At 38.2% G+C, this 17,537-nt stretch overlaps 1 protein-coding gene across 1 annotated transcript; it reads right to left on the reverse strand.

Moving 5' to 3' along the window:
* Window positions 1–320: 320 nt before the first annotated feature.
* Window positions 321–10,185, reverse strand: LOC103939487 (K(+) efflux antiporter 2, chloroplastic). Its single transcript, XM_009349581.3, has 21 exons — window positions 9,984–10,185; window positions 7,903–9,667; window positions 7,564–7,735; window positions 7,391–7,481; window positions 6,747–6,883; window positions 6,574–6,633; window positions 6,349–6,468; window positions 5,400–5,468; window positions 4,828–4,893; window positions 4,622–4,711; window positions 4,171–4,275; window positions 3,948–4,076; window positions 3,199–3,408; window positions 2,708–2,857; window positions 2,342–2,395; window positions 2,177–2,235; window positions 1,803–1,869; window positions 1,548–1,724; window positions 1,285–1,341; window positions 804–878; window positions 321–695 (listed from the first exon to the last, which is right to left on the reverse strand). The coding sequence occupies exons 2-21, from the start codon at window positions 9,567–9,569 to the stop codon at window positions 573–575; spliced, it is 3,678 nt and encodes a 1,225-aa protein (XP_009347856.2). The 5' UTR covers window positions 9,570–9,667; window positions 9,984–10,185; the 3' UTR covers window positions 321–572.
* Between the last annotated feature and the right edge of the window lie 7,352 nt (window positions 10,186–17,537).

Below are 17,537 nucleotides of genomic sequence, written 5' to 3' on the forward strand. Positions count from 1 at the left end.
TTCGATTCTCGTTGACGAATTTGAACCATATTATTGTTAGTCCATTATGAGACTAAACCCACCTCAAATAATTTCATTTCTCAAAAAAAAAAATATATATATAAATTAAAAGTAAAAATGCATAATTTTTTGACGTGGTTTCAATATTACAAATGTTAAATTTAATTTTTACAATTATTATTTTTCATTTTTTTTATTTTTAATCTCACGCATTGATTTTTCGAATCATTTAATGTTACATAATTTTCGCTCTACAGCCCGCAAAGCCATAAACCGCATAACAACGTATTTTCGTCCGGAAATAAAGAAACACGAACTAATGGTGGTGCCTTCAGACAGAAGGATGCATCAAGAATATAGGTTTGTTCAACAAAGTTTATCGAACAAAAGTTTGTCAGCCAACTGTTTGCCATTGATTGCCTCTTCGGTGTATTTTCTGTACAATGTATACCCATTGGAAGATGAATAGTTTTCGTTTCGGGCACAAAATCGAAGAAGTAATCTGCTATACAGTTGTCGAGCTGTTTCTACATTTTCCTTTTATCATTTACCTTGCTTGCCAGTGCCACCATCTAGATTGCCAGTGTTCCTTCAGTGAACTGGTTCTCATCTGTGGAATCCGGAGTTGGAGTTTTGGGTTTACTCATCATTCGAGAAAACCCGTAGCCAAGAGAACTTCCGCTAGTTTCACATAACTGTAGAAGAAAAACATAAATACAATTATCTCAAGTATCGGGATGAAGAGAAATAAAATAAAATAAAACAAAAGGAGAAGACGATGAGATAAATTAAACGTGGAGTACCTCAGTTAGCTCAGCAAGGTGACGGGACCTATACGCATTGATTGTTGATGCGATCTCTGACATGGGTAGCTTAGCCTGCGGAGGAGATAAAATAAGAGGAGACGATGACGTTAGACACTTCCAGCGAAAACAATGTTACAATCATAAAACTGCAATGTCAAGTTCAAAAACAAGAAAAGAAGAATGTGGGCAAAGCTGTTGAACATTTGAAGACAATACAGCAAAAAGAATCCACCACGATGGCCATCTAATGATGAAATGTACAAATTTATGGAAATAAAACCAAGCTCACGCCATTTACACGACCCATTCAACCAATCTCTGCTCGATGATATACTATGTGGGTTAATGTCTTTTCTCCCAACGGCATTGGCTTATGATGCTTAAAAAGAGGTGCAATTGGAGATCACTAGTGTCCCAACTGTTAGATCCTTACATCTAGATGGAAGTCAAAAGAAATATCGACAATCAACTAATTTACCTGAGCTAGAACAGCAGCTGCCAACTGTAGACTAGGTTCCAAGGTCTCTGGGACAACCTGCAAGTTTCGTGAGAATTAGTCAACTCATGAATGCGACGCATGATAGATAACCTATAAGTAAACATTCCAATTTTTAAGCCACTCATTCGCCATTACAGAAAATCTTGCTTAAGAATATATAAAATAATATACTAATCCATTAAATAACTTTGGACAGGTGCAGGCAACAGAAAGCATATTAAGAACAGGCATAAAACTATTACCGCTGTAGCCCCAGCCTTCTCCAAATTAAGACCATGATCAACATCATGAGCACGAACAAAAGTTTTCACATTAGGGAAATACTTGCTCAGAGCCCAAACAGTTCTATAGTTTGCACCAGGAGAATCTAAAGTGATTGCTGCAGCGCATGCTCTTTCAGCACCAACTTTGTGGAGCACCTACTCATGGGGTAGAAAGCATTTTCAAATCATAAACTCGCATGTGAAATAACTATAATTTCAACTTATTTTACATACCTCTCGGCTACCAGCATCTCCAAAGTAGACTGGAAGGTCCAGCGAGCGTCCGACTGCCACTCTATCACTGAACAACAAAGAACAAAATAACGAGGCATTATGAGTTGCAGTGTTTTGCAGAATTATAACCCTAATTCTGGAGAACAACCATTCCAAAGATTTTCAGGCCTTGAAATATACTCTTTTATTGTTATCACATCCTTGGTACTGGCTAAGAACACAAATAAACTCCAAAAACCATCCGTTGAGATGTACAGACAAACTAGACTAACATGAAGTTGTTAAATACACATGAATCTAGCATGTAAACATCCAAAGTAGTAATTCTAGAAATATCAATTATAAAGCAAATTCCGAAATGTCCTCAAGATTACCTCCTCACATCAAGAGCTACAAATGGAATTAGACTCTCAGAAAGAAGCTGCGCAATTATCTGAAAATAAAAAGGGAGGGAAAAAACAAATTACAAACGGTACAAATACATGTAAAAGCTTGAAAGATATAGAATTAATTGTATGATAGCTGCAATTTTTTACAACCTGGCCAACTCGGCCAAATCCACAGAGGATTATATGACCTTGTAAATCATCCGTCTGAAAATGTAAGCAATCCAAGAGACACCAATTATCAGTAAATAGTAATTGCCAAAAAATGTCGAGGATTAATGAAGAATTATATTTGTTTCATTTCCAACACAACCTAAACAACAAGAAAATAAGAATTAACAAATATCAAGTGCATAGTTGCAGTTATTATATGCTAATCAATTTCCTAAATAAACAGGGAAATATAATGTTGTAGATTCTAATTAAAAGGATTTTCTGGGTGGGAGACAATGCTTTTTAACAATAAGTCTAGGCAGAGCATCAAGAGTGACAACAGTACATCTTCGTCAGGCATTTTACCTCACTCTCAACTGGTAGTAAACTTCGAACGTCATGCACCTCAAAACGAGATGCAATTAACTGCCCTCCAGCAGCTAGCCATGGTGTGATGGCCATTGAAATTCCAACGACAAGGAAGAGCAAAGATGATAACTGAGGAGTCATTATTCCCTGCAGATGCCACAGTTAATACGATACTTCTAACATTGCAGAATGGCTGAGAAGACATAAAGCTGCATATAACACCAACTAGCAAAGTAGTTAGTCAATTTTCAATAGCAATTTAATAAAAACATTCAGTATTGTTTTTACCCTGTCAACTTAACATTATGAATCTTAATTTGTAATATTGGTTAACACCTTTAATGCATTAAAAGAAGGCTACTATCCACAACTACATTACTTGTACGAAATAAACACCAAAAAGACCATATAAACTTGGTAAATTTTTATAGCTGCTATATGCAAACCAGCAATTCTCAGAAGCACTATCAACGGCTAAAGGAATCAACCTGATTAACAGCTTCACCAAATGCAACAAATGCAAACTCTCCACCAGGAGCAAGAAGAAGACCAACTCTTATTGCAGATATTATTGAAACGCCAAACAGTTTGCCAATCAAACCAACCAATAAGGATTTGCCACCAATCAGAAGTCCTAATGATCCAGCTATAACCGGGAAGTTTGAAAGAAGAAGTTTCGGATCAATAGACATTCCAACCTGAAAACCCATAAAAATAGTTGTTACAAATTGCAGATATAAGAGCGACATTGTAAAGACAATAGACTGACAGGATCATTTGACTAAAATTAAAAACAACTTCAAAGTCAAGAAATCAAGTAACATCCTTCTCTAAATTAGAAATTGGATAATTTCGTTTTAAACAATCCGCTAAGTTTCCTTGATATCATATAATCCAGAAGAAAATCCATTTCAAGCAATCACAGAGAACTGTTTCTTACAAGCAGTATCATCTAACATTACAGAAAGAGTGACACTTTATGACTCACTTTTAGATTACGGTATGTAATATTTGTTCAAAATTCTTGAGGTGGTATGGAAAGAAATGCTAGGAAATCATGGATTGACATCCCAACCAATTAAAGACGTGTACGATCAACCCGAGAGTGGACTGACTATGTCAGGGGTTTCTTTTCTGTTTTTGAACAAAAAGTAGTTTTGGGGGAAGGTCTTCCCTCTCTATTTCTCAATTATTCTCTCAATTCAACCTCAAACAATTGCCACCAGAAACCACATACCGTCATAAAGAAGAGGCCCAGTAGAAGACCACGATATGGAGCAATATCTGACTCAACCTGTAAAGAAAATTCAGTTTCTGCAAGAAGCAAACCAGCCAAAAATGCTCCCAATGCCATGGATAGTCCAGCCTATTCAAGAGACAAAAGAAAAGCACAAAACTTTGTAACTCTCAGGAACGACCCAAAAATAAATTAACTAAAAGACATAGAATGCACAATCTACCCTGGCAGTGAGAAGACTTGTTCCTAGAATAACAAGCAAAGTATTGGCGGAAAATATTTCTGCATTTTGATTTTCTGCAATTTGCCTATAAATTGGTCGAAGCAGCTGCAAAACCACAAAAAGAAACATTATGTTCAACACACAAACTTAACTCTGAAAAGAACTTGATGAGATAAAACAACAGAGCTTGTAAAAAATTGGAAAACGTTCCAAACTTGTTTTCTCAAGCAATATGAAATATATGTTTCCTCTCCTCCCAGTCCTTTACTCTAAGAGAACATGGTTTAGCATTACTTTCAATCAAGATTGCAACAATGGAGACTAGGTAGTCTGTTGAACCATTTGAAGCTTCAACTGTAAATGCCTAAACCAACCGTGCAGTTACTTTTCCTGGGAATTCACCCATTTCATTGACATAATTCTCGAAAGTTTTGGATGTACAAAGACTTACCAAGCGTCCACCAGCAATTATGGCCGTGATGGCAACTGCTGCCTTTACAGCAGCAAGTCCAAGAGCTTCAGCAATGGCTTGAAAACCAATCTACAAGTAGAAGACGAAGTTACTTAGTATCATAAAAATAAGTAGCATGTTTGGCTCTGAAGTTGTGAACAACGATTAGATTCTCAACAGCAAGGGGAGAGGATAAGTAGTATTACCCCTCCTTTGGATGAATTTGGTGAAATCAGAGGTATAAGAATCAGCAAAACCACAACAGCCAAATCCTGAAAATTAACCAAAAAGTGAGTAATGTAACTAATTTAGTTCAATGATTTGTGAAACAAACCTAGATGATATGAAATAACCAGAGGTGCAAAGAAAAGCCTAAAATAATGATGGAACGGGTAGCAATTTAATTGCCAAGAATCAACACATAGTACGTAACCATAACATCACTTAACCATGCACTAAATTTAAAGCTTTGATGGGTATTGGCTGTATGGAGGACTCAAATATCCAAATTATGCAATATGCATTGCTGAAGCTGATGACCCTACCATAATTGCTCACTGTAAAGATGCAAATGTAAGGACTCTAAAATCATGGATCTATGTGTCAGCATGAGTCAAGATGTTTAGTTGATCCAACTAGACCACAAACTCTAAGTTTGACATTCAATTCAACCAAATATGCCATTAATATATTAAAAAATGTACCGAGTCATTTTCCAGAAAATGAATTCTTTTGAAACCAATGGACCCTTGACATGTTTTTTAAAATTCAAAGTGACCTGGAAAAGTAGGACAGAAAACGTAGCACGGCCATGACGCGAAGTGCTCTCACCCCGCTCTTGCAAGACCTGAAAATAAGTTGAAGCATATTAATTACTTGCCTGTCAAAACAATATTCATTAGAAGGCTCTTGCAGTCTTTTCTTATAAAAAAAAAATAAATAAATTATTGGGAAAAAAGTGCAGAGAAGTGCAACCCATGAACAGAAACTATAAATAACATGGATAGACTAAAATAAGATCAAGCAAGAAATCTAGGAAGAACAAAACAAAACAAAAAAACTCGATGTCATTGTCATCCACTCAAACATCCTTAAATAATCATAGGATTCCTCTTCTTCAAAAGTTCTTACGTACCACTCTGACCACCACACCAGAATCCACACATGATGAACAATATACACACTGCTCTATTGTGCTTCTAACGAACTAAACATGTCAACCTGATGGAGAACCAGAAACTGAACTACAAGAAATACTAAACGTATATAGGATAAAAACCAGTATTTTGAAGCCACTGAACAATGCAGAAGAATTAAATCATTCTTTGTGCTGGCCTGCTGCGTTTGACACAAACAATACCTACTCACCAATATTGTGCCTCTAACCCACAAACCATCAATAATTAAACTGTTATGGTGAGCTGCTTCTCAGTTCTCACATGAAGAAGGCTGCTTTTACTGGAACATTCACACCCCAGACCCCTTTCCAAGAGAACAAGGCTTTTTTTTTTTTCAATTTTTTTTTCTCAAAGAAGGAAAATTTCCACAGTAGTTACCCACTTCATCATAGTTATCATGAATTTTGTATTTATTATAAGGTCCAAAAAACACTTAGTAACTGAATATATCTGTATTGAACATATCCAGATACTCAATATTGTATTTCATCATCTATCTACCCATATAATTACATTTTGAATGAGCAAATAAACAAAGCCAATCATTACCTGCAGAACAACTGCAGTGGATGATAAAGCCAGACCATTGCCAATTACTATTGCAGCAGGACCAGGCAGCCCACAAACATAATGAGCAACCACACCAATAACAACAGCTGTCACCAAAACCTGCATTGGTTATGCATATTAACAAACTGATAGAAAACTTGTTTCTCACTACCAATACAGAAAATCTTACTAATGACCAGGCCGAAACGAGTATGAGTAAATCACCTGAGCAGAGCCTAATCCAAATACGTATTTCTTCATTGAACTCAACCTTTCAACAGAAAGCTAAAAAATGCAAACCAGAGTCTTGTTAATTTTCCTCATTGTAATTCAAACTAAGCATAATATTTTCTTTTGATCAAATTGAAATAGCAATATGTCCAATTTGTCCACTCCACCTCGAGGCCAATGTTGAACAGCAAGAAAACAACCCCAAATTCAGCAATTGCCTTTGTCCCATGTACATGACGAATAATAGAAAGGCCATAAGGCCCAATCAAGATGCCAGCAGCTAAGTACCCAAGAACAGGACTGCCTAAAGATAGCAAAAGACAGATGATACCCATCAGTGAAATGGCATTATAAGCCCAGGCAGTTATGATATGATGGTGTGATGTGGAAAAGAACCAAAACGTATTTTGTCAACTTGTGATCAAATCCAATAGAATTACCCTCTTAATGAAACTTACTTTAGCTAAGTTCAAGAAAGTGTAATAGGGTGGGGTGATGCAGTACGGAGGTTGGCTAAATGTAAGTCTAGATTATAAAAAGGTATATGACAAGAAAGTGAAAGGCATATGACAAGGAAGCAAATAAAAAAAAAAAAAAAAAAACCAGTAGAAAGGCATATAGCTAATCCACACATTAAAAGTTCAGTGTTTGGTTGGTGGAACTCCGAACTTTATGGTTTATATTCTAAAGCTTAAAAAGTAATTGAATTCTATAACCAAAACCAACTAGAAAATACTACTCGCCTATATTTGAAATGACAAAAAACCCAACAAGTGTGAAATAGAAATTAAAGCTATAGAGATTCAGTTACCTCCAGGAATTCTTTGAAATACAGGCACAAATATCACACTTGCTAACAATAACCATAACATGTCAAAAAGAGAAGCTTCCTCCTCATTCACCTGAGAAAAAGATGGAACGGATCAGAAAGTTGAAATTATGATAGACGTTAGACCAAAATAAAAATTTTGTTAGGCAACACACCTCTTGATGAGGAATCATATCAATTAGTTTTTTAATTCTTCTAGGGAGTTTCTGTAATTCTCGAACTAGAGGCTTCGCAGTTGAGGAAACTTCTTCAATACTAGTGGTGATGACGTCTGGCTGTTGTAACAGTTGTGTGGCCCTTTCCACTCGATTAGCATAAAACGTGAGCCTGTGATCAATTTCAACATCTTGAGGTCAAAGCAAGACAAGGCTCACACGTCACACCCCGTATAACCATTATAAGAGCAGGAATTTTTTTAAAAGAAAACCCTTTTGAAGAGGGGAAAACAAGGCAAAGTAATAAACGAAATAACAAGTAGAAAAAACACTACATACCCTACTCCAAATAGGAACATCCCAACAACCAGCATTGACCATTGCTTCCTTACATACTCCATCAGACCTTGGAAAACAGGTGTCGGAGTCCCATCTGCAGAAGAGAAGAAAGATGCAGAAAAGAAACGAGAAGATTTCTTCGATAATGTCTTTGGAGAATTTAATGGTGAACTCTCCCTACTCAAGTCCTTCTGAGTTTCCTGCTTTTTGGCTTGAACCACATTCTTTGACTTTTCAGCTTCTACATCAGCATCTTTTAGAGAATCCAGACTTAACTTTCCATTCTCATGATCATTCAAATCAACAAATTCATTTGTGTCTTCAAAACTCCGGCTGATTTTGTCAGAAGGGCTGTCTGCCAAAGGCTTGACAGCCAACAAATCACCATCAATTACCCCATCTCTGTCCCTTTCAACAATGATATCAGCAGAACTTCCTAGGACTACCGTCTCCTCTTCCTCAAGAGCAGCATTATCATCACTCAACACCTGTCCTTGGTTGTTTTCTGTGGTGTCAACAATTGAGTTGGAGATAGATTTGACTACTCTTTGTAATGCAATTTCTGCATCGTTGACATGCTTTGCAGCTTCAAGTTCAAAAGCAACAGCTTGCTCTGCTAAAAGCATTATGTTGGTTACATCCTCTTCTGCTTTCAAAGCACTGAGCTGCGCTTTCTCTGCAACCTCATTCAACCAGTCCACTTCCTTCTGCAACTCCTCTTTTTTACTATGCAAGTGCATTAGCTCTGCCTCACAGTTGGCCAAATTCGCCTGGCATTCCTTAATATCTTCCTGGGCAACCAAAAGTGCTTTTTCTTCTTCTTTGAAATCATATTCCCCATCATTCTCTTGTGAAATTTCAGAAGAATTGGTCTCTCTTTTTGCAACCTGTAAAGATTCTACTGCCACCTGAAGCCTTGCCTCTGCTAATGAAAGTGCTATTTTTGCTTTCTGAACACCTTCTTTGGCAATTGTCTCTTCACGAACGATCTCTTGGACACTATCAAGGGCTGAGTTAACATTATTCCAAGCATTTGCTGCTCCATCCTGTAGGCATATCGCAGCTTCTGATATTCTCTGAGCCTTTTCTTCAAACATGGCACTATTAAGTCGTGCAGCTTCAAGTTCTTTCATGGCATTTTGCAGCAATTCCTTCAATTCATCCAATGTAGGTGCCTCTGGTTCTTCTTTTTGTTCTTCATATCCATCCTCTTCTCTGGAATCACTCAACTCGGCATCATGAACAGACCCAACTCCTGAGCTCTCATCATGACCTTCTGGGTATTCCACATTCTGACCATTTCCATTAACATACTCTAATGAGTCATTACTCTGACACCGCGACCACCAAACTGTTCTTGACCCTTTGAAAACACTACCAAAGTTACAAGATAAAGGCACTTTTGGATTCAAATTCCACAAACGATCGTCAGCTTTTTCTCTATAGGTCAAACGTGAAATCCTACAACCACTTACACAGACAGTTCTCTTCAACTTCTTACCTGAACATGCTTTCACAACAATCCTCGAATTACCCAGAAAGTTATAACTAACATCTTTACTCCCAAAGATAATCGGTGAACTACTAAGGCAATTCAACCTCTTATAACTAGCCCCTTCACTGCCATATAACACATTTGGCTGCTGAAAACTACACGCAAAATCCATATTCGAACAGCAGCCTAAAAAACCACAGTCAAACGCCTATAACCGCAATCAGCATCACATTGACACTCTCATTCCTCACTCGATTTTTCGACGAACACCTGGCCAAACAAATCCAATCTACTATGAATAAAATAACATCAAATCAACTCATAAATTCATAAAAATGAATAGCTCTAAACCCTAAAACCACCAAAAATCCGTAAACTCGCACAACATGCATAAGTTCACACACACGCCAGTTCCTTCACATTCACAAAATCCCAAACAAATCCACACGTACCTAATCACACAAATACACTTACACACAGAATAATCGGAACACGAATTAGTTCCAATAACTACAGACAGACGCAGCCAACCGTATTACATAGATGTGTATGTATGCAAGTGCGTGCGTGCATGCGGCGGACTTACCTATTACGAAGAGCCGGATTGGAGGAAACAGCTGGGAAATCCAAAGGCGGAGTTCGAGAGGAAAATGGCGGAAGTGAGAAGTGCGAGAAGCAATCGACGACGTCGTTTTGGTACTGGTTCGGCTCGCTCAGTCTGCTCTGGAGAAGGAAATGGAAACCCAGCTTCCAGTCCAGTAGTCTAACTGCCTCTTCTCTCTTTGGAAGGTCGGAAATGTAAAAACGCCTCCTCCGTCCTCGCAACGAAATAAAAATAAATAAATAATCAAACAAATACATTTGTTTTTTCCTACGAGGAAAATACAACTTCGTTTTGTCTCCATGTATGCACACACGCACAACCACCACATTCTCGCTAAAAAATAATAAATAATGGTTAAATTTGTCAATATTTAAAGTTAGGGTAAATTATAAAAAAATTACCTCAACTATTGATTTGACGATACTTTCATACCTCGTCTTTTAAAAATGACAATGTCATACCTCATCTTACAAATTTGTGCCAATGTTAGACTTCCGTCAGTTTTTCTGTTACTTTTTATGTTAAATGCTGACGTAGCCAAAGACGGGACCCACTCACTAATCCAACTAGATTAAAAAAATTAAATATATTTTTAATAATTACATATTCAAAAATAAAAAAAAACTAAAAAAAAAAAAAAATGGCCTAAGGGATCTGGCCTTCCCTTCCACCCGCACCAACCTTTTTTCTTCTTCTCTTCGACAACCACCATACCCTTCCCCGTCCCCCCAACCTTTCTCCACCACCCTCTCTCTCTTCTCTCTCTCCTCTCTCTGGGATGCAGTCTCCCTCCTCCATCCCTCTCCTCACTCGCACTCGTCCTTCCCTCACCACCACTTCCCAACCCGACCCATCCCTCCCCTAGTCCCTCCAAACCCAACCTTCCTTTACCACCCCACCGCCGCCTCTCTTCCTCCATCTTCACCACCCCTACTGAAGAAACCAAAAAAACCAAGCCCACATCCAAATCCCACACCAAAACAAAAATACCAAACCCACACCCAGATCCCCTTCCCCTCCTACACACCCATCACCCTCCTACCTTCTCTCCACCCAGTCCCTCCTCTGACCTCTCTCCTTCTCTCAACCTCTAAATTTCCTTATCCTATCGGCCGTCAAAAACCTCATCTTCTTCCCACCTTTGCTCTCTTCGCCTTCAGACCCTTCTTCTCCTCCCTCTCTCTGCTGCTCTCCTCCTCGACGCCGGTGGTTGCAGAGAGAAGAGGGAGTTAGAGTGGGAGAGAGATGCGAGAGAAGATAAAGAGAAGAGAGATAGAAGGGTTGGTGCGGATGGAAGAAAGGAAGGCCCGCATCCCTAGACATTTTTTATTTGTTTAGTTTTTTAATTTTTGAATATTTAATTATTAAAAATATATTTTATTATTTTTTAATCCTGTTGGATTGGTGAGTGGATCCCGTCTCTGGCCACATTAGCATTTAACAGAAAAACTGACGGAGATTTGACATTGGCACAAATTTGTACGATGAGGTATGACATTATCATTTTTAAAAGATGAGGTATGAAAGTGTCTTCAGACCAATAGTTGAGGTAGCTTTTTGTCATTTACCCTTACAGTTAAATTACAATTTTACCCTTACGAACCCATTTAAAGAGGTTTTTTCTTCCTTAATAAATAAATTTTCTAAATTTGAGATAATTGTATCGGTTGGTTCATGAATTCAAAATCTTTGAGCATGGGTGTTGAATTTTTAATAACATAGAGTAATAGTCTTTTTAAAGCGACTATGTTAATCTTTTGGATTAAGTACTTAAAATTGTTCAATTTTTTCGTGTCAGTTTAAATTGGTCTCAACATTTTTAAACATTTCAAATAAGTACATATGTCACATCCCGGCCCGGGGCGGATCACTTCCCGGGCCCGCTCCACCACCATAGCACGATATTGTTCGTTTTGGGCTTACCATTCCCTCACAGTTTTGTTTTTGGGAACTCACGAGCAACTTCCCAGTGGGTCACCCATCATGGGATTGCTCTAGCCCCCCTTCTCGCTTAACTTCGGAGTTCCTACGGAACCCGAAGCCAGTGAGCTCCCAAAAGGCCTCGTGCTAGGTAGGGATGGGAATATACATTTAAGGATCACTCCCCTGGGCGATGTGGGATGTCACAATCCACCCCCCTTAGGGGCCCGACATCCTCATCGGCACACACGCGACCAGGGTTAGGCTCTGATACCAAATTGTCACATCCCGGCCCGGGACGGATCACTTCCCGGGCCCGCTCCACCACCATAGCACGATATTGTCCGCTTTGGGCTTACCATTCCCTCACGGTTTTGTTTTTGGGAACTCACGAGCAACTTCCCAGTGGGTCACCCATCATGGGATTGCTCTAGCCCCCCTTCTCGCTTAACTTCGGAGTTCCTACGGAACCCGAAGCCAGTGAGCTCCCAAAAGGCCTCGTGCTAGGTAGGGATGGGAATATACATTTAAGGATCACTCCCCTGGGCGATGTGGGATGTCACAATCCACCCCCCTTAGGGGCTTGACGTCCTCATCGGCACACACGCAACCATGGTTAGGCTCTGATACCAAATTGTCACATCCCGGCCCGGGACGGATCACTTCCCGGGCCCGCTCCACCACCATAGCACGATATTGTCCGCTTTGGGCTTACCATTCCCTCACAGTTTTGTTTTTGGGAACTCACGAGCAACTTCCCAGTGGGTCACCCATCATGGGATTGCTCTAGCCCCCATTCTCGCTTAACTTCGGAGTTCCTACGGAACCCAAAGCCAGTGAGCTCCCAAAAGGCCTCGTGCTAGGTAGGGATGGGAATATACATTTAAGGATCACTCCCCTGGGCGATGTGGGATGTCACAATCCACCCCCCTTAGGGGCTCGACGTCCTCGTCGGCACACACGCGACCAGGGTTAGGTTCTGATACCAAATTGTCACATCCCCGCCCGGGGCGGATCACTTCCCGGGCCCGCTCCACCACCATAGCACGATATTGTCAGCTTTGGGCTTACCATTCCCTCACGGTTTTGTTTTTGGGAACTCACGAGCAACTTCCCAGTGGGTCACCCATCATGGGATTGCTCTAGCCCCCTTTCTCGCTTAACTTCGGAGTTCCTACAGAACCCGAAGCCAGTGAGCTCCCATAAGGCCTCGTGCTAGGTAGGGATGAGAATATACATTTAAGGATCACTCCTCTGGGCGATGTGAGATGTCACAACATAACTTATTGAAATGTCATATTCATTAAGTTCCAATTAATTTTCCAAACATAGATTTTATTCAAAACCCACCAACTGGTATATCATGGTCAACATTAATATTAGTTGCCTCAAAATCTAAATTTCAAACATAGATTATATAAGATGATACCCAATGATCATATAGATATTGAATTGAATTGAAAATTTTGATGGAGCGACCAAAAATGAATATTGTTTCATGTTGTGACAAATTCATTGACTGTATGCTAACGGATTATTACTTCATGAACCAAAGCTCTAACTGGACCAATATTCGAAAAACTAATGTTCAAATTTTCTCTTAGAATTATAAGAAAAGAAAAGAAAGAAGCAAAAGAGCGAAATTAACAATTTGCAATATTAGTATGATGCAAATACACATCTATGTACTTCTATACGACTGGCTAGTGTACTTAAAGGAATTTGGGTAAGTAGGAGTTTAATGTTTTAAATGTGAACTAAAACTACTTAATACTACAGTTTAGTGGTATTCCTCTATATTTGTAAGTAAGAAAATCTTAAGTTCGATTTCTCTAAAAATAAATTTAAATCGCATTATTACTAAGCTATTATGAAGCTAAATCCACTCTAAAAAAATACGAATAAAACTTTTCCTTATGTAAGAAAATCTTAAGTTCGATCTCTCTAAAAATGAATTTAAATCGCATTATTACTAAGCTATTATGAAGCTAAATCCACTCTAAAAAAAAATACGAATAAAACTTTTCCTTATGTCTTGACTAGTAATTATCTTGTGCAAATACGGTTGAAGGATGAATGAGTCATGAGTGGTGATATTAATGTATTTGGATTTTAGCCACTTGTATGATGCGTCACGACTCACAAGTCTGCAAACTCATCAAAATCCCCAGGCCTTCAGCGACGGAGGATAGAGATCTGAGCTTATTAGGTGGGCCCCAGCTTAACGAATCAATCTGGCGCATGTCATTTGCTATTTCCGTGGCTTGTTTACATGATTGAAAGGAATGGAAATTGCACTTCGATTCAAGTGTTTATTAACATTTTGGAAATGAAAATATACGTGAGACCCACTTAAAATAGGAAATCAAACTTCCTACACTCCGGAAATTGAATCCTTAAAATAGAGAATTCGGCTACTTTAATTCTTGGAGTAAAACTTAAATTTTAGATTTTAAACCTACCTTAACTTTCTCCAACTCTTGGACCAAATATGAGTTTTAGTGGGCTAGCCACCATATGTGTGTGTTTTTTTTTTTTTTTTTTTAGTTTTATATTCATAAATTCATTGAATCTAGCGGTTAAAATGTACAAGTTTTTCTGATGGCTAAAATAATTAAGATTTTTTTTTCTTTCACGTGTTTCATATTCTTTTATAGTGTTCTACAAGTTTCATGATGCCGGTTTATTAGTTTTTCAATATTTATCTGAATCCAAATTTTTTCAAGTTAAAATGTTCTAAATTAAATTATGATAGTCTACATAATTTTTATTTTAAAGTTAGTTTTAAGAAAAAAAAAATCTTAAATTAATTCTTTAGTAATCTTGGGCTAAAAATTTAATCAAAAAAGTTGGTGCAAAAAAACAGTTTTAGATTAAAACCTAAATTTTTTAGGTAAAAAATTTTAGATTTTAAATGGTTGGAGATGGTCTAAACTCCCACATCAAATAATAATCATATTAGTTTTTTTTTTATTTATTTATTCTGATTCAGGTATACTAGTAACCAACTTACATGAAAACATTATCATTCATTCTCCGATTTCCAAAATACTTTAGTAAACTACTTCTATAGGAACCTAATTATAACTCCTCATCATTCTATCTCCTCCTCAATTCAATTCCTTTTATTCTAATTACGGATTAAGAAACGATCCTGTAGGAGTGGGCATCAGTGAGTTGGTTGGATAGTACTTTAATCTGTTGGCCAATCCAATAAGTTTGGGTCGAAGTTTTCCAAATCCGTTGCTATACAAGAAAATGGACAAACCAACCCACCCAAAACCTTTTTAGGTGAGTTGAGTTGGGCGGTTTTCATGAGTAGAGGTTATTTTCACAACATTTTTAGCTTTTTTGTGACAACCCGTCCCTAAATTTACATTTTTATTTATTTTAATCGAGAGAATTGACGGAAATGCCCCTAGAGGCATAGACTTTGACTTCCGGGGAGCATCGTCTAGAGAAATTTGACTTATTCCTTTAGCGCATTTGTGTAGTACTTGTTGGTACGAACACATAGACGAAAGTCATTTGCGAGTTCGGGTTATAACGGTATAGTTACAGACGTTTGAAAGTGGTTATTTATATTTTAGTTTATAAAGTGTTAAACTCCCACCTTGTGGGAAGACTGACCAATCAGATTAAAGGGTAAGGACCAATCAGAAAAATAGGAGTAGAGAAGCAACCAATTAGAGGAGAGAGAGAGAAACATCATTTCTCCATTTCTCCATTTCTTCAACCCATACACACCACAACTCACCGGTGACCCGAGTTGTTTTCGGCCAATCTCCACCATTTTTTCAGGCCAATTACACCCATCCATCACCTGCAACCTCTTGCACAACCTCTCCTCTACCATTTCCACCAAAAATCAAAGGGTTTTAAGGTCTAAACTGGATAGAACTTCACCGGAGAACCCAAAGGTTCTCGACGGTGATTCCTCTGATCCGGTGAGTTTCACCACCCACCATTACCCTTAATCAACTCCCCTTGGATCCAGTAACATGACCCAACCACTAGTAGAGACATTGGAACATCGAGGTAGGAGAATTGAAGTTCACCTATTTTAGGGTTTCGGCGGGTTTGAGTGAAATTGGAGCCTTTCCCGGCCAAATTGGACTTGGCCACAGGTATAAAACTTTCTCTACTCTTTGAGATTTTCATTTCTGTAAAATTTGAGAATTTTTGGAGATAGTTGAATTTTCCGACGAATCGAGGCAGTCGACCACCGTGTGCGGTAGCGTGTAAGCCGAGTCATCCCCTGACCTTTCTAAGCTAAGTTTGACACCTCAATTCCATAGGTGAAGTTTAATTGATGAAATCTCATCGTTTGAACATAGTTTTGATAAAGACCGCTACTTGAACATTATGTGAATTGACGATCTGACCGTTGGATCGTCACCTAACTTTAATACAATATAGTACGTAATATTTGAGATATTAAAAACTTACAGATTGGAAATCTAACGTGCGGATCTTCCCAAATTAGATTTGTAAGTTCATAAAATAAAATGTTGACCACCACTTGAATTGGCAATTGGCGAAGATCCAACCGTTGAATCGTAAAGTATGATGTTTTAGAAGCACAATGTGAATCTTTGGAAGTTACGGAATAGAAATCTGAGATGCAGATTTTCCGGATTGAGCTACATAGGGTTGTGGACCATACCTTTGATCTTTGACCGACGGTTGACTTTTGGTCAATGGGTCTCAAATCATTCTAGAACGTCCTTGGGATGTGTTTTATGTAAGTTACGTGTTCTATTGATAAGAGTTCTGAGACATGACTCAATAATTGTTCTAGGTGAAGATCGTTCGTGATGTCTCAATATTCGTGTTAGGGAATCGTAGCGCGGACTCAAGTGAGTGGGTCCTTCCCTTTTTATCGTATATATATGATTGATAATTCCATAAACGCTTTTAAATTGATTTATGCATTTCATGCCATGTCATATAGATATTTATATAATCTAAAATACTATGATATGGTTGAGTTTTAGATTGCATTATGGCATATCCATATGCATATTACCTACATATAATTGTTGTGAATACTTTGAAGTGTTAAGGTGAACGCAAGACGCGTAGGTAAATTCATGTGAGTTTGTGGTGTTATTTGAAATGATTGATTGATGGCATGACTATATTTATGTTTTATGCAATTCCGACACTGTCGTACGTGTTGCAATGATAAGCAACTCTGACACTGTCGTACAGGTTGCAATGATAGGAAACTCCGACATTGTCGTACAGGTTGCAATAATATGCAACTTCGACACTGTCGTACAAGTCGCCTATGAGTCGTACAAGTTGCATTAGGCAACTCCAACTCATGTGTTATCATAGATTGATTTATGAGTCGTACAGGTTGCGTTAGGCAACTCCGACTCATGGGTTATCATAGATTGATGAGCACCTGATTTTATTATGATGTTGCCGATTTGTAGTGATTTTGGATTATCCTTGGATTTAATGTTGATTTACACTTGACTTCATAATTATATATAGTATGATTTCCTGGAAACTATACAGGTAGTACAGCGAGGGGTTATATTGTTTAGAAGGTCTTTATTAAAGCTTTATAATGAGGCCCACTCACTCGTGTTTTTTTTTTTTTTA

Source organism: the organism of the source record quoted next, unplaced genomic scaffold (genome assembly GCF_019419815.1).
Source record: "Pyrus x bretschneideri cultivar Hongxiangsu unplaced genomic scaffold, Pyrus_bretschneideri_v1 Contig4, whole genome shotgun sequence".
Classification (NCBI taxonomy): domain Eukaryota; kingdom Viridiplantae; phylum Streptophyta; class Magnoliopsida; order Rosales; family Rosaceae; genus Pyrus; species Pyrus x bretschneideri.

Bases quoted from the DNA above. Each gene is read 5' to 3' on its own strand.
- LOC103939487 (XM_009349581.3), bottom strand. From the start codon at position 9,569: ATGGATTTTGCGTGTAGTTTTCAGCAGCCAAATGTGTTATATGGCAGT. The intron at 5,469-6,348 runs GTAATGATTGGC...ACTTATTTTCAG, and splicing joins CCACTGCAGTTGTTCTGCAG to GTCTTGCAAGAGCGGGGTGA. The intron at 4,712-4,827 runs GTAATACTACTT...TTCTACTTGTAG, and splicing joins CAAATTCATCCAAAGGAGGG to ATTGGTTTTCAAGCCATTGC.